The sequence below is a fragment of the Anser cygnoides genome, chromosome 2, assembly GCF_040182565.1.
Source record: "Anser cygnoides isolate HZ-2024a breed goose chromosome 2, Taihu_goose_T2T_genome, whole genome shotgun sequence".
NCBI lineage: Eukaryota > Metazoa > Chordata > Aves > Anseriformes > Anatidae > Anser > Anser cygnoides.
Window position 1 is genome coordinate 142,526,489 of NC_089874.1, and position 25,648 is coordinate 142,552,136.

Here is a 25,648-nt window from a genome sequence, read left to right on the forward strand (position 1 = left end):
TCTTTTTCCAAATTCAGTGTACAGAGATCTTAGCCTTGACATCAAGTATATTCAAGTGGGGCACCCTCTCGTAGCATTCCAAGAAGAAGTCTGTTTGCAAAAATCGAGTCTTCTTACAACTTCTAGAAGCGAGTTATTTGTAAAAACAGCGTAGGTGTGGGCTGGGGCTTTCTGGTTGGAAGTCATTTGGAATTCTGCAGGTTTGCTGTCTGTATGCTCAGGGGATCCTTGGCCATGGGCTTGTATGCCTGTTGTGCTCGCTGATGTTGATTTGTCCCTCTTAAAAACCCTTACAGTTAGTCTCCAACACCAAAAATAGATAATACCACAGCATTCAGAGTATTTTGATTGATTTTTTTTTTTGTTATAGTAGTCAAGTGCTAGCTCTGTGCTTGCAATAAGTGCTCACACAAGTCTGTCATGGGCCATCACTGAAATGGTTTAGAGCTTGTGTTAAAGGAGCTGGAGCACTTAATTTTTCTGCTTGTTTTTTCCCCTTGATTTGAGAGATATAATCAGGCCTCATCTTAATCACCCTAAAGACATTGCCTACCTTTATCCAAACCGTTGTATACAAAAAGGGCACGGATACATGCAGATGCACGTGTGTGTACTTGAGTCTATGTGGAATGAAATTGTTAGCATCACATAAGGTACAGAAAATATAAAGGAACTTGAGTGCTTTTGAGATTTTGATTTGATTGATGTAAAAAAAAATGTGGGGGGGGGAGGTGATGGACTATTTTCCAAGCCAAATAGAGTGCCCGCATGCCTGTTGCTGATTAGAAAAGATAACATCTGTATGTACAGTTACTTCCAGAAGATATTTAAAAATTGTTTCAGAAGAGAAATAGCTTTTGATATAGAAATATTTAAATCAGTGTTTATACCCTTGGTGCATTTGAGCTGTGTGATGATAAAGCATCTATGGAGCCACGCGCTGGTTTGGTTGGGGTAGATTAATTCTCTTCGTAGTAGCTGGTGTGGTGCTGTATTTTTGCATTTGTAATTAAAGTAGCGCTGATAACACGCCAGTGTTTTAGTTGTTGCAGAGCAGCTCTTACCCTACACAGAGCCAAGGACTTCCCAGCTCCTCGTGCTGCCCGGCCAGCGAGGGGACCGGGGGTGCCCCGGGAGCTGGAGGGGAGGTGGGTGAGCGGCTGCGTGGTGCTTTGCTGCCTGGTGGGGTGAAGCCGAAACCAGTCACCAGCGCTTCACATGCGTTACCACAGCCGGGCTACATACTGGTAGAGGTTCTTGAATAAAAGAATTCATTCTGCTGTGTGTGTTCTAGATATCTGGTACAAACTAAACTGCCACTCAGGGTGGAAATAGGTATAAGTTTTAGAGCAACTGAAATGATTCCACAGAACGGTTCCCCCCGGTGTCTGTGTGGGCATTCTTCACTTTCTCTGCAGTAGGTGGATCCCACAGCCTTTGGGACCTGGGTGGCTTTTCCCCTGCCATCTCACTGTGACTCTGTGTCCCCAGGCCCATGTAACAATAACCATTACCATGCGGTACCCCTGTGCACGCCTACACGCAGCGTGCGTCTACGTGCAATGCAAACGATAAATACAGGGCCAGGCACAAATCAGCCCGGGCAGAGAGCAGCACGTTCAGTGGCACTTGTGTAAACGCAAGCTGCACTTGTGTGTTACAGCTCCATCCTGCTGCTTCTCCAGCTGGTCAGGACCCACGTTCCCCTGTGCACTATGCGCACAGGTGGTGTAGGTCTGGGGGTGCCCAGCCCCACAGCTGGCATTCAGCCCCCGGTCTCGCCCAGTTGCTGGCCCCTAGGCCCTCAGGTCCCTCAGATGTGTGGTCCTGCTCCAGCGGCTCGCGATCATTCCTGTTGGCCTGCTCCTTGGCATGTCTGACTTGAAGTTTGCTGGCATTGATGCACACATACACACAAGACCAGTCCCAAATAGGGTTTAACTGGCACAGGCTGCCCAGAGAAGCTGTGGATGCCCCATCCCTGGGGGTGCTCAAGGCCAGGCTGGATGGGGCTTTGGGCAGCCTGGGCTGGTGGGAGGTGTCCCTGCCCATGGCAGGGGGCTGGAGCTGGGTGGGCTTTAGGGTCCCTTCCAACCCAAACCATTCTGTGACTCTATGACTCTGGTGCTCAAGCGCATGGCTCATGCATAGAAGTGGAATCAGTAATGTGTTGGCCTGTGACTTGTCCCCCTTTATGATCCTCATCTTCTATTTTCCCATGCTTGTTTCTCCTCAGTCTACGTTGGTTCCTTCCCTTCCCTACTCATATTTGGTATTGCACATTACTGTAATCCCCCTAAATCCCATAATAAATTTTACATGGTCCCTAAATTCTCTCTGTTTTGTTCCTAAATTCTCTTCCCCGTGTATCCTGTAAGAATCCATTAGGCAATAACCCCCTCTGTTTGCACAGCTTTCCAGGAGGGTTCCTGTGCTTCGTTTAGTGGTTTTGCACCATTTGAATCATCTTAATCATTCTCCTTTGGTTTTAGGACAAGTGTTTTGTTTTCCATTAATTCATTAATTGTTCTTCTGATCCTTGCCACATCTTTGTGTTTAATTTGCTTACCTTTAACCAGGTAACTTAACACGCTCTGCTATATCCAAATATCTTTGTGGTGCTTTCTAATCCTATGTATTGAACTAATAACAGGGCCGTTGGAGTAGAATTCACCTTGTTTAACTTTAGATGTCTGCAATACAGATGTGGTAAAGAGCTTTGTGTTCCTGAGCTCTTTTTATACTTGGTAGAGATAAATAGGTATTTTAGGGAACGTTTCTCCATATTTTAAACGTTTATGTTAAGATTTAAAACTTTGTTGTATTTTATGAGTAACACCAGGATACCACAGACAGCTAGTTAACCTGTGAATCTCTAGATTTGGTCAGAATCACACACACAGGTGATTCAGCTCAAGAGGAACAAAAGCAATGAAAAGCGTTACCCGACACTTTCTGGAAGTTCTTGTCTGCTATGCGGCATCACAAAAGTCTAAAACCTTTGAAGGGAGATGAATGAGGTGCTGAAGCTGAGGAAAAAGAAATCTCTGTGGCTAGTAGTTTGTGGGAAATTTGAAGAAGAGCTTACTGTTGTACCAGGGAAAGATGGAAAAGTATTTGAAGAAGGTGGGCTTTAATTAGGAAGAAAAGACTTTTGTGCTCACCTAGGGCTTCTCGGACATAAAAAGGTATGTGAAGAAAAATAGGACAAAATCAAAGATCATAGTTCAATGCTAGCAACTGAAAACGGTTGAAACTGGCATTGCTTATTATATTGAAAGGGTACACGCTTCTGAGTTGAAGATCATGTTATTTAGACATAGTCTGAAATTTAAGGATTTATTTTCAAAGGTGATGAGCAGTTGCTGTAATACTGCCTGTAAACAGAGTTGGTTTGTTTTTTTTTTTTTCATCATCTTGAAAATTTGATCTGGGATCTCTGTGGATCTTGGGATATGAAGTGGGAGATCTTGATTTTCAAGTTTTTGCTATATGGATAAATGTTGGCATTCTTAGTGTTTTTTATTTTGTCCAAGTCTGGAGCAATTTCAGCAGATGCAAACGTTTGCATTCTCGGAGGGCAGATGGATGTGATCAGCAGTTCATAGCATGTTGCATCATGCTTCCCACTCCGAGGGCCAGGGTGGGCAAGAACAAAGATCTTCCAGCAGACAAAAAGCACTGCTGATTATTAAGAAGATAAATGGATGGAGGCAGCGTTTTGACCATCATTGTAAAAATGTGATTAAAAAAACACAGTATGATAGAAAACCACAGATTTAATATAGATTTACTGGATGTGCTGCACTCACGTATTTATTAAAAGCTTCTAACGTGTGTTCGAGCAGAAAGGAATTGTTTGAAGGTGTGTCTTTTTTCTGAGAGCCCTATTGTAGAAAACAGTTTTTGTGTGGTGGCCTGAGAATGCCATGAATTTACAAAAAAGCACGTAAAAGCTCGTTTGTGCGATGGCACAAGGAACGAGTGACTGGTGGGAGGTGGCAAGGGACAGGGGATCTGTTAGTTCTGCTACGAGGGGCTGCTACATCGGACTCCTGTGTGAGACAAGTCCTCCAGTTCGTGCTGATGGAGCAAAACCCTTCCAGCAGCTGTCCAAGACTCGGTCTGAGCGCTCCTGCTTGACTCTGGAGCAAATATTCCCGGGTAGGCAGGCAGCAGCAGCTCTGTCGCTATTCATTTCCCTTTTCTTTCACTTTGTCCTGCGAGAGCAGATGTTTGCTGTTTTTCTGCACTTTGGGATCTAAGGTAGAGATTGAATAGGATTTGAGGATGAAATCACATCTTTGTATTTGTAAAATTGGCTCTATCAGAGAATTACAGATTTTTCCAGCAGTACGGTTTTCTTTCTCTTCTCCTTTTGTTCTCGTCACATCCCTGCTTCCCTAAAGAGCACCTCAGAAATTCTTGCTTTCTCTGTGGTTCCCATTGGCCTTGATCTATCATTTAGCTCTTGCGAACCAGAAAGCACAAGTACCTCTTTCATGAGGTTATTTCTACCATTTAATATGACCTGGTGGAACATTACCCCGAATCCCTTTAAAACGCTGATCATTAAGCTCTGGAAGGCCTATGGTTGCTTTAATCATTTTCAGATGCGTCCAAACCTGCTCCACGGGGCTTCTGGTGTGCGTGGAGTTTGGGATGTATTAGCGGAAAGGCAACCTGGTATCAAAGATGCCCGGGGATCAGCAGAAGGGAGAGCCGAGGGGAAGGATTATTACCAGCATACAGGCAGGCTTTACAAGCTGGCCGAAGTGCTGGGGTTGGGCACAGCAGGAGTCGAGCGAGCTTTAAGTCACAGACGGAAAAGGAAGGAGCATGTCAGCAGTTTTCTCACTCAGTTTGAGTAAAGGCGATAGGGAGAAATCGCTCTCTCATGACGTACAGTATGTAAGGCAAAATATCTAAAATACCTTTTTTTTTTTTTTCCACAAATGGGATAATCCAGCATTTAAGTCTGAAGGCAAAAGATTCATTGGCTCAGCTGGATATCTAAAGGTATCGTATTTATAGACCGGCTATTTCAGGATTGGAGCCTGTGTTCTTTTGCATCACTTAAGGCAAAATATAACCTTGGCAAACAAAACCACTGGCAATATTTGCAGTGGCGTCATTCTCGAGTGAGTACTTAAAATCAGAAAATGTTAGGACATCCATGATAAGCCACTGTTTTTACATAATCCTGTCAGTTACAGCTGTCTGGTGGCTTCGGTAGAATATCTTGAACAGAAAATGTTCACTATCAGAAGTTAAAGCACCATGGAGTAGGTAACGGGATTATGATATTGATGTCAAACTGTGGAATAAACTTAATGCAGTAATTGGGTGCCTAAATGTGATTTGAAATCGAGGTTTCATCAGAAGGGTTTTTTCCTGCCCCAGGAATAAAAAGAATAAAAACAGAAATCTGGCTCAGTGACAGTTCTTTAAATTGTGGACAATGCACAGTAATTTGCTTTAAAAGACAAATACCTTTATGGCTTTTGTGTCTTATTCTGTGGAGAGTCTTTTACGTGAACTGCCCTAGATGTAGATTTTCACTGAACCCTATACATGGAAGAAACATCATAGTGCATTTTGGGCTGAGTCAGAACTCAGTTGGCTAGTCAAGATGAGGGGTGCTCTGGTGGTGGCAGACATGGGGAAAAAATGAGGCAGAAATATTAGAACTAAAGGCTGAAAAAAAATATTTTAAAAAGTTTTGTTAAAACGTTTAGTAACCAAAACCTTCACTCACGTGATGGAAAGAGCTGATGGAATAGTGAATAGCTGAATCTTTCACCAAGAGACAGCTGAAGGAAGAAGCTGCACATCAGTCAGGTTCTCGTTTTATTGGGCATTCTTAAATCAACCCACTTTTCATATCTTCGGTAGTGTAAGTGGCCAGCTCTCTTTAAGCTGTGCTATCACAAGCCACTGCCTTTGTGTTTTTCCAAGTTTTGCTACAAAACTGCTGCTTCAGTTAACGCTTGGGTTAACCCCTGGCTTCGCAGATGCCGAAACTCATGCCTTGGGCCATGAGGTGAAGGCGTGCCCAGTCCAACGATACGGCGTGCCTTATCCTGTGCAACCACTTGTCTGTGAGTAAGCAAGGGAAATGCCCACACCGAAAGCAGTTTTCCATCCTCCTGCCCACAGGTGTATGTTTAATGCATAGCTACAAAAGACTCCTCGCTTGCGGAGGGCGTTAGGTTTCCCCGCTGGAGGCTCGCCATGGAAAAGCAAGGCTTTCCACTTGAGTCATTTCTCACAGTTGCACTCGTGCACAAGTGTCTGTTTTATTAAGTGAGCTAATAAACAACAGGACTTCCCTCTTACAGAGCAACGCGGCCATCTGAGGCCACGCTGATGTCCAACACCTTTGGTTTTTGACTTTTTGCCCTCAGGAGATTTTATTGCATTGGTCACATTCTTTTTTCAGTTCTTTAGCCATGAGGTTTTTATTGATGTGTCCAGGAGGCAGGTGTCATCAGCAATGCCTAGATCTACACGTGTGTGACCTGACCACCGAATTTCACTGTCTTGAAGATCTCTTGCCTCTGAAAGCTAAAGGATATGAAAATCAATATGATAAATTCACTAATAACTCTAGACTAAGAGGTTAGACATTTTGGCTTGTCTTAACGAAAAAAAACATGGAAAAAAAAAAAAACATTTTTTTTTCCTGTATATTAGGGACACTGAAAAATTTTGGAGATGCTTTTGAAAGGTTTTTTAAGTCAACAGAATTTAGGGTGCTGGTTGTGTGGCATTTGTCGCTGTTGTGCCTTTTTAGTTCAGTGACAGTGCACAGCCTGACAATAAGGCCAGCGTAACATCAGGCAGAGAAAAGCAGCCTGTTGTTCTTAAAGGTGCCTGAAGGTGCAGTGTTGTAAATCCAATTCAGTGTAGTCAGTAGAAGAATTTTCTTGAGAAGACTGTGTCGGTTTTACAGTCACTAAAATTGTCTTTTGGTAAGTTTTTGAAGGTTTTTCTTCCACGTTCCTCTACAGTGGAGTCATTCTCTTGTGCTCAGTTCGAGATTTAGCGCATCATTTTCTGTTCCTTTTTGCTGCCTTCTTTGAGCAGATCTGATCTGTTGTTTCCAACACCATGCCTTACAGTTCTTCATTTTTGTAAGCTACTTCCAGCTTAATGCAAGACGATTTTCTCACAGTTGCTGTCTTATTTGAATTACCCGAATTGATTTTTTTTTTTTTTCAGATGACAAGGCAGTTTCAGTATGCAATGAAATTGTCTCCTCTTTAATTTTCATTTTTTTGGATGATGTTAACATTTCATCATTTGTTTTTATTAGCTCATTCTAGCTATGATTAAAATCACCTGCAAGCTTTTTGTGGCTGGAAGACAAACCTCAGAAGCTGCTTTTTTGCCGCCTGCCAATGTGATTGTCTTTTCTTCACAGCCGTGTATATTCCCTTTTGCCACTTCTAACACCATTTTGCCATGAGCATTTGGGAGGTTCTGCTTGCCTGGCCCTCTCTTACGAAGACATACAGTCCCATTGCAGGGAGACACCTCTCCTTCCAGCTGCCAAAAAATACTAGAAAATTCTTAGTATTAAAGTATGTTTTACTTCAGATACTCAAAATTAGTTTATGCCAAAGCTGAAAATTATGCCTGTCAATGTGGAAAACTTGTTCTTTTAAGAACTGACATTTAAATTCCAAGAATTTCAGTGGTGATTTTCTAATTTGCTTCTTCTGCAAGTATTTGCTTTAGATTTGTTTTCCTGATGGCAACACATACGCCATATTCACTGTCATCACACGCAACTTACATGCCCAAACGTTCGGAGGAATGAACAAAACTTTCTGCAGATTAAAAACTGGTGTGCCTGTGTTTTTCCTTACCACCAATCCGATGTACTTTTGTGGGCACGAGAGCTTGTTCTTGCCATCAACAGGTGATTGCGTTATCGAAGTTGGATGAGCTCTTCATCGGCGCTGCTGTGTGAGCAAATTCCGGGTTTAGCCTGTATCCAGCTGTCCCTGCTCTCCCATCCTCACCCACCCAAGGCAGTGGGGGTGTGCTGCTGTTAATGGGGGTCTATATGGGGTTTTAGAAGATGGTTTTCTAATGTGGCAGTGCTGGGAGGGTTTTCGTCCTCACCTACTACCCCGACCTGTGTACCTGTGCCGTCACAGTTGATCGGCTCTTACCCATCTTTTTGGGCTCTTTGCGTGGTGTCACTCACAGTCGGGGCAACTCTCTCTTTCCCTCCAGCTGGGGAACCTGAGTAGTTCATGATTTTATTATTGTTCTTCAATTTGATACAATCTGTTCCTGACCATCTGTACCCACTCACGCTGAGAATATCAATACTGTAATTTTCCATCTCCCTCATAACTTGAGCTGATTTTTCCAGCTTGCAGCATCGTGTGTACATGCCAGGAGCTTGTACATAATGTGGAGTGACTCTGGAGCAGCAGCTACTTCACGGGTCCGGCTCCTTGCAGGATTGGACTGGCGCTTGTTGCACAGGTTCATTTGGGACTATCTACTCATCCAAGGAATTGAGATGGAAATTGTCATGGAGACAAAGTGAAGACTTAGCCAGTAATATTTTTGAAGAGGGAGGTGGTCAGCCTTGCCTCCAGCTCCCACGCGTGAAGAACTGGGAGAGGAATTTCTGTCTGGCCTCTACCGTGGATGTACCCGGCCGTGGTGGACCTGTCGGGAGCTTACATAATCCTGCTGGCATAACTCTGGATCAGAGTCTCCTAAGCAACCCTAACACAGCAAGGTACTAGTCCCAGAAATGGGGAAAAATATGTTTTTGACTCTGGGAGTGTGGGGGGTGTGTATATACTCAGCATAATGCTGGCAATTTATATTTTAGTATACTCAGAATTAAGCAGGTTAAATTAGCTTTTCCTCTGTTTGTTCGTAGCTGGTGCTTAGAGGATTTTGAAAATCCTATTCTCAGCCATCAGCTAATTTCATTTACATCGAAAATACCACAACTGTTATGTGTTGTCTGGTGACCTGTTTTTTCAACGTTTTTTTAAATGCTTTCTTTCTGCTTGTAACATTTTGAAGTAAAATGCTTCTAAATGCTATGTGAATAGAAATCTGATAAATTTGTTCCTTTCATTATTTAGTTAATCCTTCAGGTCCTGCAGATTCCTACATTTGTGTGTGTGTGTGAGAGAGAGAGAGAACGAGAGAATATGGGGGAGTATAAAGATGCATAATGGACTACAACAAGAGGTTTCAGTGATGTTATAAACCACAGGAGTGATGTTCAGATAGATTATGGTCCAGTTAACAGAAACTCTCAATAGAATTATATCTTTATAAATCAAAATTTGTCTGTTGCATATTTTCTATATGTGGTTCTGACTCATGAATCTATGCCCTGTAGAAATTTCTATTCCTTCTTGAGTCATGCAAATGTAGCTTCCTATCACCCCAGATCTTGCTTTCTCCAATGATTAGCCCTGTTGCACCCTACTCTGTTGTCATGTAGTTTTTACTTCATGTAATGTCACCATTTGGGAAATATATATATATATAATGTTGTTTTTTTTTCTATTTCAAAAATAATGTGGAATTAATTGTGCCAAAACTGGAGAAGTACAAGAGGCAATCACTACAAATTAAATGGACAAAACAGGAAAGAAAAGTTGATAAAACCAGGATATTTTATGCTACTCTGAGGATGAAGATCTAAATGCAGCAAATCATTGATAAACGCATGTGGGCGTCACCATATAAAGGGGCAATACATTTCTCCATATGAAATGGTTTAGTCAAGTAACAAACAGGTTAACCCCTTCTTCTTGAAGCTATTTTATGAGAATGTTAAGTAAAGCTGAGACATCTTTGTGTATGCTTCTCATTGTGTGCACGAATAAAGGAAAAATAAACATGCCATAAAGCAATGGAGTTAAATAGTCGCTAGATGCTAAATCGTGGCAGTACAGTCTTCAGGGACACAGCAGATGAATATATGAAAGCCTAAGAAGAAACATGGGGTGGATAAAGTCACGGGAGGCAACTTTCTAACCAGAAATGAGAAATAGTTCCTCCTGAGAGAAGCAAGAAGCCATGTGTCCAACATGTCCTCCTTGCTCTCAGGGCGTGAGTCACCAGTGTCACCCTCGGCTGTCCTGCAGCTAGCTGCTACTGCCGGTCAGATGCAGCACTTCAGTTTTTATATCTTATGCTGCATCTGCTGATGGAGATAAAGAAATTAACATTTTCTTCTCTAAGATAAATGTTGAGGTGTTGGCCGAAGGAAGTGCTTTGAGTAACAGCCAGATTGGCAAAATCTGGCAGCCCATTTTGAAAAGAGATTGCTCTATGCTCTGCTGCAGACGATGCCCTAAATTTTGTATTGAATTGGTTGTCTTTGAAGCCAGATCTAATACCTCATCCTTTGGTCAATATCCATTTTGCCGGGCAGGTTCACCAAAAGCATCATTGGTAGTTTGCAACATGGCGAATGGATCTCTGGTCTGTACAGTTAGTAAAAGAGAGGAGGGAAAACCACTGTGTCCCTTGTGTGAATCATTATTTTATTATTATGGTGTATTATTAAAATAGTAATTATCATCATTATTTTACTGGAGAAGGCCGTTGCCTGTTTCATTAAAATTAGATGACAAGAAGAGGAACCAGCTTTTGAAACCAATTTGTCAAATGGTGTCCTGTCCTATGCTCCTCTTGGGGCACAGTGATTTTTAAATACATAGCAATGCCTTATTTCCCCATTTTTTCTAGCGTCTCATTTCATTTTTCTATACTTTTACACTGAGGTTTACATATGGGTTTACATACAGGCTTTATGGTTTTTGAACTTCTGATGGCCATTAATGCTTTTGACAATGGTGGTGTATGAGGGGTGAATGCCTATGAAATCCTTAGTATCACCAACAAAATGCCAACAATTTTTATTGATGGTTTCTTTATTGCCATCCTTTGAAGTAGCTGGCATGGGAGAATGCACTCACAGAAAGGTAGCTAATCATCAGAACAGCTCATACACAAGACAAATACAGGGAAGAATGCATAACCAGAGAAATAATAGAAGAAGAATTCATTTGGATATTACTGCCAATACATTAGCGGATAATAATAATAATAACAACAACAACAATAATAAATTATTTATCTAGCTGCTGTTACTGAGAGAAGCACAACAGTAATGAGACGAGCACTGTAAGGACAGGACTGCATTACTGAAGTAATTGCAAATATCTGAACCCCTGGGCAGCTGGATACCTGCTTGCTTTTGCAAATGCAACAGGTTTATTGCCTCCCTAAATTCATGTGTAGAACAAATTCAGCCTGCTAGTATGGCTGATGCTAGAATGCCTGCTCATTTTGCTCTGTGGGAGAGCACAGAAATTTGCTGTGGATCCCTCCCCATGCAGAAGTAGAGACGAGGCTGGGAAGTCTTTCTGTGCAGTGTCTCCTGTTTGAGCTTATCCATACACCAAGTCTATAGCATTACCCTAAATTGTAGCATGTTGTTCAATGAAATACAGGCTACAGAGCAGTTTTAACTGAGTGTTGTGTGATTTCTAGGTGTTGGGGTAGTTACTGTTTCTGTCCTTTTCCTTTCCAAGTCATACAAATCCTGCTTTTGAAAGTATCACCTACTAATTTTATAGTAGCTATAGTCCCTTTTAAAGGAGGCAGGCTAGGCTTTAACAGCTGATAGTCTAAAGTACTGTCTCATTCCTTGTACGCATTCCTGGTATGTCCCTTTACGTTTGAAGAAGGAAATTCACTACCTTTTACTTTGGTATGCCTCTTTGAAACGCAAGATGAAATACTAGAAATTTGCTCATTTTTTTATTACCTCTTCTCCTCCATCCCTTCCTTCTCAAGACAATTTTTCATACACAATGCTTTTTTTTTTTCTCTGCCCTCTGTGAAAACAGATGTTTCCAAGCCACTGCTTCTTCCACCTCACTCTCATCAGGAAAAGCTGGAAATAGAAGTAAAATATAAAGTGAATGTTTATTAATGTTTTAGCTATCTTTGCTGTCTGCCAGCAAACCAAAAACATGTTTTTCATGTTAACCTGTATGAGACTGTATACTGAGGAAGGTATTAGTAATAATGGGTATATATTTTCTTAGACTAATGTTGCTAGTAAAAATGGACAAGCTTTTGTGCACATAAATCCCTTTTCAGAGTGTTTTGATTTCCTATTTATTAGGAAATTATTATGAATGTAATTATATGAATGTAGCTAGCGAATGAATCTTGTTTTAATCATACTTGTGCTTTTAAGTGTGGCAGAATCCTGTTCTGGAGAGCAGACCACAAAGCAGGCACGGTAGTGTTACCATGCATTTGCTGACTCTAATTTGGCCTAATGCAATTTTTCCCTTAGCCTAGTAAAATGACAGAGTTGATTAATGTTGATTAATACTGTTCTTCATAAACTTTTCATGCTGCACAGTTTGATATCTGAGGTATGTCAACTAGTATCAAGGGGAGGTTTTTTTTTGGAAAACAGTATTTGAAAGAGTCAAATAAGTGATGTATGATCTCAAAACACAAAAAATAAATTGTTGTCCAATTAGACATTAGCTTTTGTCGTTCCAGTCTCTAGAATATACAGGGGACTTTCACAGAATACTGGCTTCTTACTTTAGGTACTGTAGTTACAATTGTAATGAAAGACTGTTTGAATAATAATAATAATAAAAGTCTTATACCGTTATGCTTTTAGAAGTAGTATAGTAATGTTACCTCTTCTGTCTTTATCTATTATTTGAATTAATTGAACTTCATGATTAATTTTCTGGTCATTTGGCAGATGTGAATCCTAGATAGGTAGATTACTAGATAGAAAATACCATATGCTAAGCTTTAATTATCATCCCTTTCAGGCATATTTTCATTATCAAAGCTGCTGTATTCCAGGTTTGAGAGAATTAACCTTAGCTGCAAATTCAAACAGCTAAAGCCCAGCTGGCTTTGGGTTTTGAGGAAAATGATCAAAGTCAAGCCAGTGTTTTCTCTCTCTTGCCAACAGAGAGGCCACAACCTACATTGGATGCAATGAATGAAGGACCTCAGTAAAGAATCATAAAGTCTTAGAATGGTTTGGGTTAAAAGGGACCTTAAAGCCCACCCAGTTCCAGCCCCCTGCCATGGGCAGGGACACCTCCCACCAGCCCAGGCTGCCCAAAGCTCCATCCAGCCTGGCCTTGAGCACCTCCAGGGATGGGGCATCCACAGCTTCTCTGGGCAGCCTGTGCCAGGGCCTCACCACCCTCTGAGTGAAGAATTTCTTCCTAATGTCTGATATAAATCTGCCCTCCTTCAGTTTAAAGCCATTACCTGTTGTTCTGTCACTACACGCCCTTGCAAAAAGTTTGTCCCCATCTTTCTTATAACCCCCCTCCAGGTACTGGAAGACTGCAATATTTCCCTGGAGCCTTCTCTTCTCCAGGCTGAACATCCCCAGCTCTCTCAGCCTTTCTTAGTAGGAGAGGTGCTCCAGCCCTCTGAGCTTTTTTGTGGCCCTCCTCCGGACCCACTCTAACAGGTCCACATCCTTCTTGTGCTGGGGGTCCCACACCTGGGTGCAGCAAAGGCCTGATTTTGCGTGGATGGATGTTCCCTTCTTTGTTGAGCAGATAGACCTCACCTTTAAACTTCCTGTCCTTGTGATACTGTGGAAAATTTTAAATGGTTCTCCTCCAGCAGTACCCTCCAGCCTACAAAACCGTCTCTCCTTATTTTTCTTCAAGGACCACTTTGACCCCATCTTATGATAATGTCTGTGGAAAAAAAATAATCATCTTCTATTTATTTACTCTTGCTAACTTTATCTGACTGCTATCTTTTCCTTTCAACCCACTGTGTTTATGTGAGTTACCCACCAGTTGCATTTTGTCTGTGGCTCTCTGACTCCGAGCTTTCGGTGGCAGCAGGCTGTTGTCTGTGCTATTTTTTCTATAAATATCTAGGACACTACAGTCCTCATACGTGACTAGACTTTCTAGGAATTACTGTAGTAATAATAATATATCCAGATATTATTATGACTTTTAATAATGGATAATGAATTTAGAGACAAAAATTGCATGGTGGACTCCGTTAAAAAACAAAACAAAACAAAAAGAAACAATAACCAACCAAAAAAAAAAAACCCACACTCATTTATGTCTTGTATAGTATCAGAAGATTTGGGACTTTCAAGCTGTCGCTACAATAGGGATGAATATATACCTGAGATCTGGTACACGGTACTCTGTACCAAGTTTGAAGGACAATTTTGTGACTAAATGAACAAAAAAAAAGTCACGTGGGATTTAAGAATACTGGTGTTTCTTCTGAAGCAGCTTGAGGTTTAGAAATTTAGCAGGGGTCAGGGAAAAAGGGTTTAGTAGGCAGCAAACAGGCAAGGCAATGCTGCATGCATATGTTACAGGAATGTGTGACAGACTTCTAAGTACCTGATGTGCCAGGGTGAGTGCGTGTTTTATGTATTGACTAACATTTATATGCTCGATATTGCTGATTTGCCAGGGGAAGTTTAGGTTGGAAATGAGGAGACATTTCTTCTCAGAAAGAGCAGTCAGGCATTGGGACAGGTTGCCCAGGGAGGTGGTGGAGTCACCGTCCCTGGGGGTGTTCAAGGAAAGGTTGGACGTGGTTTGGTGGGTGACATTGGTGGTAGGGGGATGGTTGGACCAGGTGATCTTGAAGGTCTTTTCCAACCTTAATGATTCTATGAATCTAAGATTTTGAAACACGTATAGTATCTGACAACTCAGAACACTTGAGCAAAAACCAAAGGGCCCAAGCTGGGGACAATTTTTAATACCAATGAAGGGCCCACGAGTGACCCATAAAAATAAATTTTTGTATGGTTTTAGCATGATTTTTGAAAATTATCTGTATAATTGCTATACTGTTGATAACAAAATCTTTGACTTAGTACTATCGTGGCCTGTCAGTGTACAGGAATTCAGTTACTGCCCAGTTACTTGGGAGCACTGATGGTACTGTTCAAGAATTGAATGGGTTCAGATTGCCTGCATTCTTGTCATTATGCAGGATTTTTTAGCTTCTTTCAAAAAAAAAAATCCTCTTTTGAGCTTCAACTGACTAATTGAACAGCAAGCAAAATTGAAATGTCAAATTCAGGCAGAAATATTGAGCAAGTTGAAGATCCTATAAAGACATTCATCTACACCTTTAATTCAGCATATGGTATGTCACACAGTTCAGTATTTCAAACTAAGCATTTAATAAGAATTACAGGCATGAGACATGATAAAGCTCTTAGAATTGATCGTATTTAAGATTTTATGAATTGTATGTATTTGCTCTGGACAAAACACCCCAAGCCCTAGAGATCCTGTCAATCAAGTATCCCATTCAGAAAACAATTATACCTATCTCACCCGTTCTTCAGCTTTCAGCTGCCTGTGCTTGCTGAACACCTATGTGACAGTGCCTCTCCCCCCTTGTAGCCACGTGCATTCTCAAATACAGCCTGGACACAAGCTTCTTGGTACACTGAGAGGAGGCAAAAAATGTCTTGTCACCCAAGCTGATTTAGGAGTAAGGTTGGAACTCCTCTGTAAGCCCAGGAATCACCATGATGGACATGGTGAGACCGCAGCCCTCTAATCCAAAATACCTATCATTCTTCAAATTGCTTATGGGGAAGTATCCAACTGAGAGAACAAATTGTCCGGAGAAGTAAAAAATTACATATAGCAAAATCCTCCTGGAAGAAACCAAATGAAAAATGTAGGCAACATTATACAGTATTAGCTTCCTCAATTTAGACAGAGGAAAGCTGGGAGAGGTCCAAGACAACACCAATAAAACAGTCCATGATGGTTTGATAGCACTTTGTATAGAACCCGGGAACTGCAAATTGTTGCAGTGTGAAGTTTTTTCCTTCCTCAGCAGGAATTAGAGGAGTGCCTTGTAAAGGAACGAAGAGTCCTGTAGGATGCACTTCTTGCTGGGTTTGATTTGATCTATCGAGAGTCTGAGTGCTGGAGGTTTTCAACCAAGAACGTTTTTCACTTTCTCCATTCCCTGATCCATAACAGAATGCTTTGAAGTCCCTTTCATGTCAGCTACATAAAGATGTTTTCCAAATTAATCTTTCAACTTGGGACAGAAATAATGGAAAGAGTTAGTTCCACTGGAATGCTCCCTTACACAAAACACTAAAAAGCAGATGTTAGCTTTACCTTTTCAGGAAAGAATTACACTTAGCACACTTGAACAATGAATCTACTAACTCATTTACTCTTGTAGCTGCTATAAGGAAGGAAATGGGATTAAGTATAATGAGACCCTTAGTGAAAGACATTCTGTGGTCTTTAACCTGATAAAATCAGGTTAAAATACCGCTGTTTCCTTGGGAACCCCTTGTCTGAGGGAACTGGAAAAGAACAGAAAAAAAAAAAGGGTATTAAAAAGCTTGCATTATTAACCCTGCTGGTATCAGTACATGTAGTTAACTCATAGAAACCACCAGAAGAAAGTACCTTTGATATATGAAAGGAGGGCATTTTCAGTTGTAGATTATACAACAGAAGAACAATTCCAACAGAAGAATGTAAAACAGGAATGAGAGTCTGGTTTTTCGGAGTATAGCAGTGTATTCAGAATGAGAGCTGAAATGAACAAGAAGGGCAGGTACCTGGAGCCACGACCCATGAAAGTGAAGGTCAGAGTTTGTAGACATTTTACTATTGAGGGAATTACAAATGAATGTTCCTTAAAAATAAGTTTCAGAAACGATCATACTACATAATAATAATTTGTCTTGCTGGTTGATTGTACATTATTATTGACACAATTACTCTGGAGTAGGTAGAGAAGTTTGCTCTGAGCGTATTTTCATCAATATGTCATCTGGGTAATGTAAACAGCAGGAGCAGCTTGAGACAATTCTGTGCAAGTTGACGGGAACACGAACAAATAATGTTTCTTTTTAATTGCAGGAAAATGTGAGGAATGATAGGTGGAGCTGATGAGAAAAAAAAAAGGGAAGGTAGCAGCACAGAAAGGTCAAGCAGAGCCATTTCTTCAGTGAGTCACAGGATGCTCTGAATCTGCTCTATCCTTTCAAAGCAAATAACTAGATATTATATGGGGATTACAGTTCCTGTCCCTGGATTTGTTTATAGTTACATGTTTAGTGATATAGGATTTAGTGGGAACAGGGCAAATATCAAAGAGAAAAGAAAGCTCTTGAAATTCTGTGGTCATGTTGAGATGAAGTATTTGTAATTTGTGGATGGAAAATCAGAGGTATGTTGAAATGATTTCAGAAGCAGGGACTATAAATCCAGGAAGCTCAGATGTAACTACTCATTGGAAAGAAATTCAGGTGGATGAAGCCATGCACAAAGAACAGTAGCACTGTCTTGCAACAACACCTAAGATCACAACACTCTTGGTGTTTATGGCTGTGACACCGCATAAAATATTTTTGACATAACTGTGTAACCTGGCAGGGCGGAGAGGCTGCTTTGAAGTCGTCCCCGTACTTCTTTTTAATTATTCTTAGAAGTGGTTGAGTGATTGCTCTCTTTCCTCACTTCCTTGGGATAAAATGTAGTTTCCCGAAGCGATCAGTTCAGTTAATTCTACCGTTCAACATTTATAGATTGATAAGGACTGTACTATCTTTGGTAATCTGATGACACACGCTTCTACATTTCCTCCTCTTTTTGACTTAGATGCCAGATTTATCTAGTGCCTGGAAGAAACAAGGAACTGGGTGAAAGCCAGCTGGCTGGAATCCAGTTGGAAAGGTGAAGGTGATGTTGACTGGAAGAGCAGAATGCTTTGAGGACTTGATGAAAATCAGACAGTTTATTTTGTAAGGGTATCTTTTTAAATATAGCATGCTCAGTTTCTGTGCAAGGGTTTGTGTAGATTAATAGTCTATTACACATAACGAGAGGCTACATCAAGAAGTGGAACAGGCTCCTTTTAGCTAAAGATGCCAATGAATTTCTTGGACAAAATTAAAATTTGATGAATATGCGTGCATGATAAGAGGGATGGATTACTTTTGAGATTTGTTTTACTAAAGCCAACCTGTCACATTCTTTTGGTGATCTGTTCCTCCAGAACTTGTTTTCCCAAAGGGACAATATCTTTAGTACAACATTGGAGGCAGAACTGTTTAGTTACTGAAACCGTATCCTGGAATTTATTCTTTGTGGAAATACAGCTAATGAGGACCATGATACTTTCAGTATTTTTTTCCAGGTCTTTGCACCTGGTTGTAAGTTGACAGCTCATTAGAAAGAGCACCAGCTCCAGAAACGTGCAATTTGTGTTGGAGATTTCCAACTGTCCAAACTAAAGCTTATAAAACCACTCTATTACTGCTACATATACATATACCGTTGTATATACTGCAGTTAATGTAAAATTGGAGTCATGTCTTATGAGACAACGGCAGGTAGATCTCTACTGGTTGTAAATAGATTGACAAGACAGAGATGTGGATTCTTCAGTGTTCCTGGACAGGTTATTTCCCATTTATTGGGGCTGGATGGCATTTTTGGCAGTGCATTTCCACAAATCCCTTTTCCAGAAATTACTCGTCATCAAATTGGCTGCTGAGGTGGGGGGTTCACAGGCAGCAGAGGCGTTTCAGGAGGTCTATTCTGGTTTCCAGGGCGGGAGGAGGACTCCCTCATCCCCTCAGCACCGCACCCCTGCTCTCCCGGCTCCCTCAGACAGGCGCTGGGGCAAACCCCACGGCACCCACAGGCCTCTGAGGGGACGGGGCTGAGGCAGGGCCAGGCCGCGGCTGCCCGGCCCGGCCCCACCTGTGGCGGGCGGCTCCTCCCGGCCCAGCCCGGCCCGGCCCGTCCCTCCTGCAGCCTCCCCGGCTTCCCCCTGCCCGGGCTCTCCTCGCCGCAGCCCTTCCCGTGCCCCGCCGGGCCCCGAGCCCGGTCAGCCCCGGCCCCGCCCGCCCTCTCCCTTCGTCTCGGTCCTCCCGGCTCGCGTTGGCTCCTCCTTTGTGATTTATTTATTTTTTTTTTTAAATTCCACCTCCCCACCACCACCCTTACAAATTAATTAAATAAATAAATAACGAATGGCCGCTCCCTCCCGGCCCCTCGCCGCCCAGCGCCGCTAGGGGCGGCAGCCGGGCCCGGCGCTGCTCAGGTGGCGGCGGCGGAGGCGGTGGCAGCGGCGGGGCGATGCGGGGCCCCCTCCCGTGACTCCGGCTCCTCCGCCATGCGATGGGTTAGGCGGCCTCCATCCCGGCGGCGGCGGCGCGAAGAAGCGGCGGCGGGGCTCGGCCGGGGAACGGCGGCGGCGGCAGGCGAGGAATTATGAGCCGCGGCCGGCGGCCGGGACCGGCGCTCGCCCGCAGGGGCTTCCCCCGCTGCGCTCCCCGGGGCGCCGGGGCTCCGCGCTCACCCCGAGCCCCCCCGGCGGCGGCCTCCGAGCCCCGTCTCCCCGCTCGGTGCTCGGGATAAGCCCGCTCGCAGCCGGCCCGCAGCGCTCCGGCTCGCCGGGCTCAGCCTTGCCCTCTCTCCTTCCCCTGCTCGCCGCCCCCCCGCCTCGATCCCCTCCCGCCCCGGGGAGCCGGCGGCGGGTGGGTGCGAGGTCGGGGCTCCCGGGCACCCCGCCCCTCGCCGGCGGGGCCGTCGCTGTGCTGCCGGCTGCCGCCGCCGCCGCCGGGGTATTGATTTGTATGTGCTGCTCCCGGCGCCGGCCGCTCCCGCTGGAGCCAGGGCAGCGCCTCCCGTAGCTTCCCCCCAAACATGTCGGCTCCCGCCGGGCCCCGGGGCGGCCCTGCGCCTCCTCAGCCGCTGCCGGCGCCTCAGCCCGAGATGCCCGACCTCAGCCACCTCACGGAGGAAGAGCGGAAGATCATCCTGGCCGTCATGGACCGCCAGAAGAAGGAAGAGGAGAAGGAGCAATCCGTGCTCAAGTAAGGGCGGGCGCACCCAACCCTTCCTCGCCCCGCAGGGCCCGGCCCCGGGGGCTGCGGGGGGGGGGGGGGCGGCCGGGGGGCGCCTCTCGGAGCCGGGCGGGCGTGGGGTGGGGACGGGGCCGGCCGGCGGCGCTCGGCGGCTCCGCTCTACCGCCGGCCCCGGCGGGGGCACGGCGCCCAACATGGCCGCACAGGTGCCGTCCTCGCCCGGCGTGCGGCGGCGGGAGGGAAGGGGGGAGCGGGCGGGAGGTGGGTCGAGGCGGCGGTTGGCGCCGCCGGAGGGGGGCGGACCGGCGGCGGCGGCGGCGAGCTCCGTCCCGGGGGCCCGGCGGGCGGTCAGCGGCGGCCCTGCCCGGGGCCGCCGGGGCCTGCGCTCCGGCCGCCTCCCCGGGTGGGTTTGCACCGCCGCCATCTTCCTCCGGCTGCGCGCCTGCCGCCCGCCCCCGCCCCGCTGCGCCTCGCAGGAGGGAGCACGGGGCACGGCCACCGGCACCGGCCTTCAGCACCGGGAGCTGTCCGCCGAGCCTCAGCCGCCGCCCGGCTGCGGGTGGGAGCCGCCCCGGGAGCGGGGCTGCCTGGCCCGGGACCGCCGGCGCCGCTCCCCTCCCTCAGCGCCTCCCCCCTCGGCGCCGCTCCCCTCACGGCGCCAAGCCAGGCGCAGCCCGGTGAGGCAGGCGGACCCCGACAATCGGTCCCGGGAAGCCGCCCCCCCGGGCTCCGTCAGGCTTTGGGAGCCCCTTTCCGAGCCTGGCCGCGTCGTCGCTGGTGTCACCGTAACGAAAACTTCCAGTTGCCGTTCGTCTGGCGGCTGCCGGGCCGTGAGGTGGTCTCCTGAAGCGCCCGGGGCGGTTTGCGAAGATGCGTGGTGATCGGTTTGAAGGATGTCGGCGTAGCGTGAGCGCTGGGAATAAAGTGCCCTAAACAGCTCTCAGTCTGCGCTCTTCGCTTTGCTTGCTGTTGGGACGCTTTTATTTTAAAGCAACCTAAATTCTTTTTACATTTCTAAATGGCGTGTCATAAAAATGAACACACGTTTGTCTGAAATCTCTCCTCTCATAAGCAATCATTACCAAAGGAGGAAAACTACTCAAGTTGCAATTTAGGCACTTAGTGCTAGCATTACAGTTTTTAAGAAAGCTCCTGGCAACTTTTGCGATCTCCATGCGATTCCAGGATCAGTTTGAATTGTCAAGCTTACAAATGAAAACCAAACCCTTGCTGTTTCGTGACGAGTTAAAATCGGCTTCAGTGAAACAGAACGGTTTTCATTTGTAATCTGCAGGAGCTCGGGACAAAGAGAGGTCTTCATCACAATCTGAAGATAAACTAAAAACTTCTCATGAGGGTTAGGCTCTCGTGGTGCCTCGCTGAAGTTTCCTCTTGAGTTCTGGGAGAGCAGCAAGGGAAATGGGATGGCACGGAGTTTATACACAAAGGCTAGCCTGATACAGGCTCTGTAATGAAAATGCTGGTGTCAGTGGGGTTGGGATTGATGGCCCACAGTGCTTTATAGGATACCGAGATCTGGTGTCAGATGAATACCTCACCGGTTTAATTTTTCTTAAAGCAAAGTGGCTCCTTGAACCGTCAGATACATCTTTATTCTGAAAATACCAACAGCTTTATTAAGCATAACCCCTCACCAGTCACGCAAGAGCGTGTTCCGCATTTTTAGGTAGGTATTACTGAGCTTAATTCTCTTGACAGAAGTTTTCCTTCTGTCAAGAGAAGAGAAAGAAGAAGAAAGGAAAAAAACCCTGCATTTGTATGAATGAACTGCTGTTATTGCATATAGATAAATATAGAGCTAAATCCTGCAGTCTTTGTTCAAGTGTAATTCTCCTCGAAGGCAAGCTCCTTTTGAAGTGGAAGGTATTTTTGTCTGACTAAGCAATAAAATTGTGTCATTTCATTCCATGGAGGAATATGGGAGGATAAAAAAAGATGCTGGAAACAAGAGTTGACACTTAGAGATATTAGCACAAGAACTGTTCAAATATTGTAGAGAGGGACAAGCATGGATTTCCTCTAAATTTTAGATAATTTATGGTGATTGAGTGTCAGTATGAATGGCTAGTCCCTGGGCTCTGCTTCCTTTCTGCATTCTATTTCTATTTTGTGCTTTTCAAATTCTTATGCTGTGCCCATCACTGTGGTATTTGAGCATCTTCCAAAAGTGCATTAAGTAGTGTGACTCACATCTGTAATGTGGACTATTTTTTTTTTTTCTTTCGCTCCCTGGGGTAAATATGTGTGGATTTAAAATAGATACATAACTTCTTTTCCTTCTGCTTGTTTTACTCTTTTTGGGGAAAGGAAATGCAGATGGTATTGAGTTGTAATCTGTAGCAACTAATAGTGATCAGGTCAGCATGAATTCCTGCCAGGATTTGCTGGAACATGATGGCGTGTAAAACTGAAGCTTTCCAGATTTGCTCTTTCCTTTGGCCTGGTTTGCTCTGTGAAATATGCCTAGCTGCAGTTATGCTCTGTGTTCCTGTGGTGGAGCTTCCGCTCTTAAAGGAGGACAGGCAGCAAACTCTGCTGCTTTGACTGTCTCTCCTTTGGATTTTTTGGGATCCTGGGAGTGCATCTTGAATGTCCTGTGCTAGGAAGGTGCCTTTTTTGACAAGGTTACCGTACATATGTTTTGCGTAGTGTTCAATATGCATAATGCATGGTACTTGGAGAAAATGAGTTCACTCAGAAGAAAGTACACTGGGCGTAAGTCCTTCTGTTACAGGAATATTTACATATTTTCAACTTCTATCCTTGTGGGTGTTTTAATTTCTTGGATACCACACAATGTTTGATGATGACTTTTCCTGTATGTTACACACATCCTTCCTCTTACAATTTCTATTTTTTTTGTGTGTGTACGCTTTCTAAGGGGTTTTAGATAGTACGTTTCCTCTATATGCATTGATTTATGGAATCCGTTGTGTGCTTTTTTGCTTGACATTTGTATTTTATATCAAGAAACTGACTTGAGAGGTTGCACACAGGAAAAGAAGCATTTGTAGAAGGTGCTAGGATGCTGACATTATTTGTAAAGACATAGTTTCAGCCTGTGTGGTGTGCGTATACACTTACCTGTTTGTAGTACTGTGAGTTTCCAGGTTCTTCTAAGCTATTTGAGCTATTCTGAAAGCAAGATGAAATGCTATCCTAGCGAAGTCAGGCTCACGGCTCTGAAAACACAGGCATTTCAGCTTCCCAGGGGTATGGACAGTTTGGCCCAGTAGAAGGCAAGCTTTCCCAAGAGAAATTCCTTTATGAAATCATCCAGCCTTTCATATATTTGCAAGCTATCGCTTAAGTTGACCGTAAAAGATCTCTCTTTGTGTGCATGTGAGTGAAATCAAGTGGCATTGCCATCGCTTTTATGGAGGGAGAGAGGACGGATGGGCACACGGTGGGCTAGATGGAGAAGGGTGGCTTTCCGTGAGCCCCCCCAGGAGGCCCACAGCTCTAGGAAGGTACGGGTGGCTGTGCACTTGCATGTGCTCAGTTGCTTCGTGTCTGCAGTTGTACAGCCACGGTAAGAAATGACTGAAATAAAATCCATGACAAGGAGACAGCAAAGAAGCTAGGCTGTGTAGGCTCTGTATGGCGCTGTGGGTGTGCAGGGTGTGGAGCAGGACACTGGGACTGGGACAGAGGAAGCAATAGACTGATGGCTGAAAGTCACAGTAAATATCTCAGATGGCTATCATACTGCTGTATGAATTATTATCCTGCTTTATAAGTAATCAGCTCTGATTTACACCGCTTTAAAAGGATTGTGTGTTTAGGATTTGGATTTGAGGCTGGAGGGATGACAGGTGTAGGTGGTGAATATTCCGCCCCCCCCCCCCCCCCCCCCAATCCACAATAGAGATGTGTATATGGGAATTTCAAAGTTTTTAGGGTAATGCAAGAAGATTTGCTTCTGGCTATATAGTAAACTAGGACTCCAGGCAGCATTAGCTGCTTAAGTTATGCTCCGATATCTTCACACTGAGTTTTGTCTGAATTTAGGGTGCTGATCAGAGTAGGCCATTGTTACACCGCTTGCTATTTTGCTTTTATTTCTACTTTTTATAAAAGAAAGTATGATCAAGGTGACTTTAATAACTTTATGCAATGTGAGGTAAGTGGTAATGGAAGTTGTAAGAACAGGTGTAGTTGAGGAAGAACACAAATCCCCTTGTCTCTTCCATTCCCTTTTGCCTTCCCTTTTCCCTTCCTACTACCTCATTCTCTGCTTTCTTGTAATTTTCTTCTCCCCTTTCTTTTGTTTTACAAATTTGTGCTGCCTTTCTGGTCTCTCAAAATAACCATTGTTGGTTATTCCTCTCTCCTGCCACATGGTTAGACATGTTATACTGTAGGTAATATTCTTCAGGATGCTATGGCTTGTACCACTTGCTCTTCAAGAAGCCCCAGTGTTTACAATTGCTCTGTGAAGCTGCTAGCACACTTTGGGGCACTGTCTGCAAATAACAGCAGTGGTACTTCCTGTTAGTGACTAAGCAGAATGCATTTGGAGATTATACAGACTGGCAGTAACGCTAATTACTGGGTTTGCTAATGTTAACGTCGAGTAAAATTTCGGAAGATTGCAGTAGTTTCGATGTTCCAGCACTCAAAAAGTGCACGCAGGATGGCTTGGAGGTAGAAAGGCCTAACATCATACGGGATCGAAAAAGAAAAGCTGATAGAGGATTTGGTTAACAAGGAAACCAAAAAGGAGATATTTAACACCAGCTGATGTCTGCTTTCTGAAAAATACATCGTGTGAAATAAATACGCTTTTACACTTGTTTGAAACCAAAAGACAATTCCCAATTTTGCGTTTTAAAGGCAAGAGTGTAGACCATACTTTAAGTGCTGGGACCGTATCCTGGAAAGTGGTGACTGGGTGAAATTCAGTGGTCTCTGGAAGTCAGGTCAGGGCAATGAATGGTCCTTTCTGGATTTTGTTTGCCTGTGTCTGTGAGCTGGATAACTTCTAAATAACTGAGAACATTAAACAATTGATTTTTCCATTGAAACAACAGCTTAATTAGTATGTAAATTGTAAGCGCAAAAATGCACCAAAGCGATAAGTTACTACAGAACCGAGGCTTATAACTTCATGTAAAATGTGTTTCTACTCTGCCACCGAAGTTTTAAAATGCTTGGAGCACATTCAAAATTCCGTAACAAGGAGGAAAAAGTAATCCAACGGTTTGAACTTTGAAATTTTATTCAGTGCAACTACTCTGTGAAATTACCCATGTACATAAACGTTCAGTTTTTATCTGTAAGGTAGGCATGACAGTCTTGGGAATTTGGGAAGTGAATGCCGCCTCTCACCCTGCTGCTCTGCTGCTTCCTTAGAGCTTTGCTGTCTTACTCAGAGTCAGTCAGAAGGGTAAGTTTGAAAGTCTCTGTGTATGCTGGTCTCCCTGTTCCAAGCTCCTGTTTTCTAGGAAGGATCTTGTGCTGCCAGCTTCTTTCCTTTTTCCCCTACGTTTCTGTGATGGCTTTTTTTGACAAGAAGATGAACTTGGGGAGATAAAACTGAAAAGAGCACAAAAAATGATTAGTTATGATCTCTTCTATGCTTGTTTGACTGCTACAGCTATCACACCTTAACAACAAGGTGGGGACTTTTTTTATATAGGAAGACTAGATCATATGGGCTGTCTTAATCATTTGTTTTACAATATCATGGTTAACAGC

General features: G+C 44.1%; 1 protein-coding gene and 1 long non-coding RNA gene across 2 annotated transcripts in view; one reads left to right on the forward strand and one right to left on the reverse strand.

Moving 5' to 3' along the window:
• Positions 1 to 10,908: 10,908 nt before the first annotated feature.
• On the reverse strand, positions 10,909 to 16,770 carry LOC106035264 (uncharacterized). Its single transcript, XR_001206661.3, has 3 exons — positions 15,405 to 16,770; positions 13,640 to 13,772; positions 10,909 to 11,962 (listed from the first exon to the last, which is right to left on the reverse strand). It is a non-coding gene; the product is annotated as an uncharacterized lncRNA (long non-coding RNA).
• Positions 16,771 to 18,972: 2,202 nt separating this feature from the next.
• RIMS2 (regulating synaptic membrane exocytosis 2) overlaps positions 18,973 to 25,648 on the forward strand; it is a 469,801-nt gene continuing 463,125 nt past the window's right edge. Inside the window, 1 exon segment of the mRNA XM_048068611.2 lies at positions 18,973 to 19,936. Coding sequence (XP_047924568.2) covers positions 19,767 to 19,936 — 170 coding nt within the window. The 5' untranslated portion in view covers positions 18,973 to 19,766.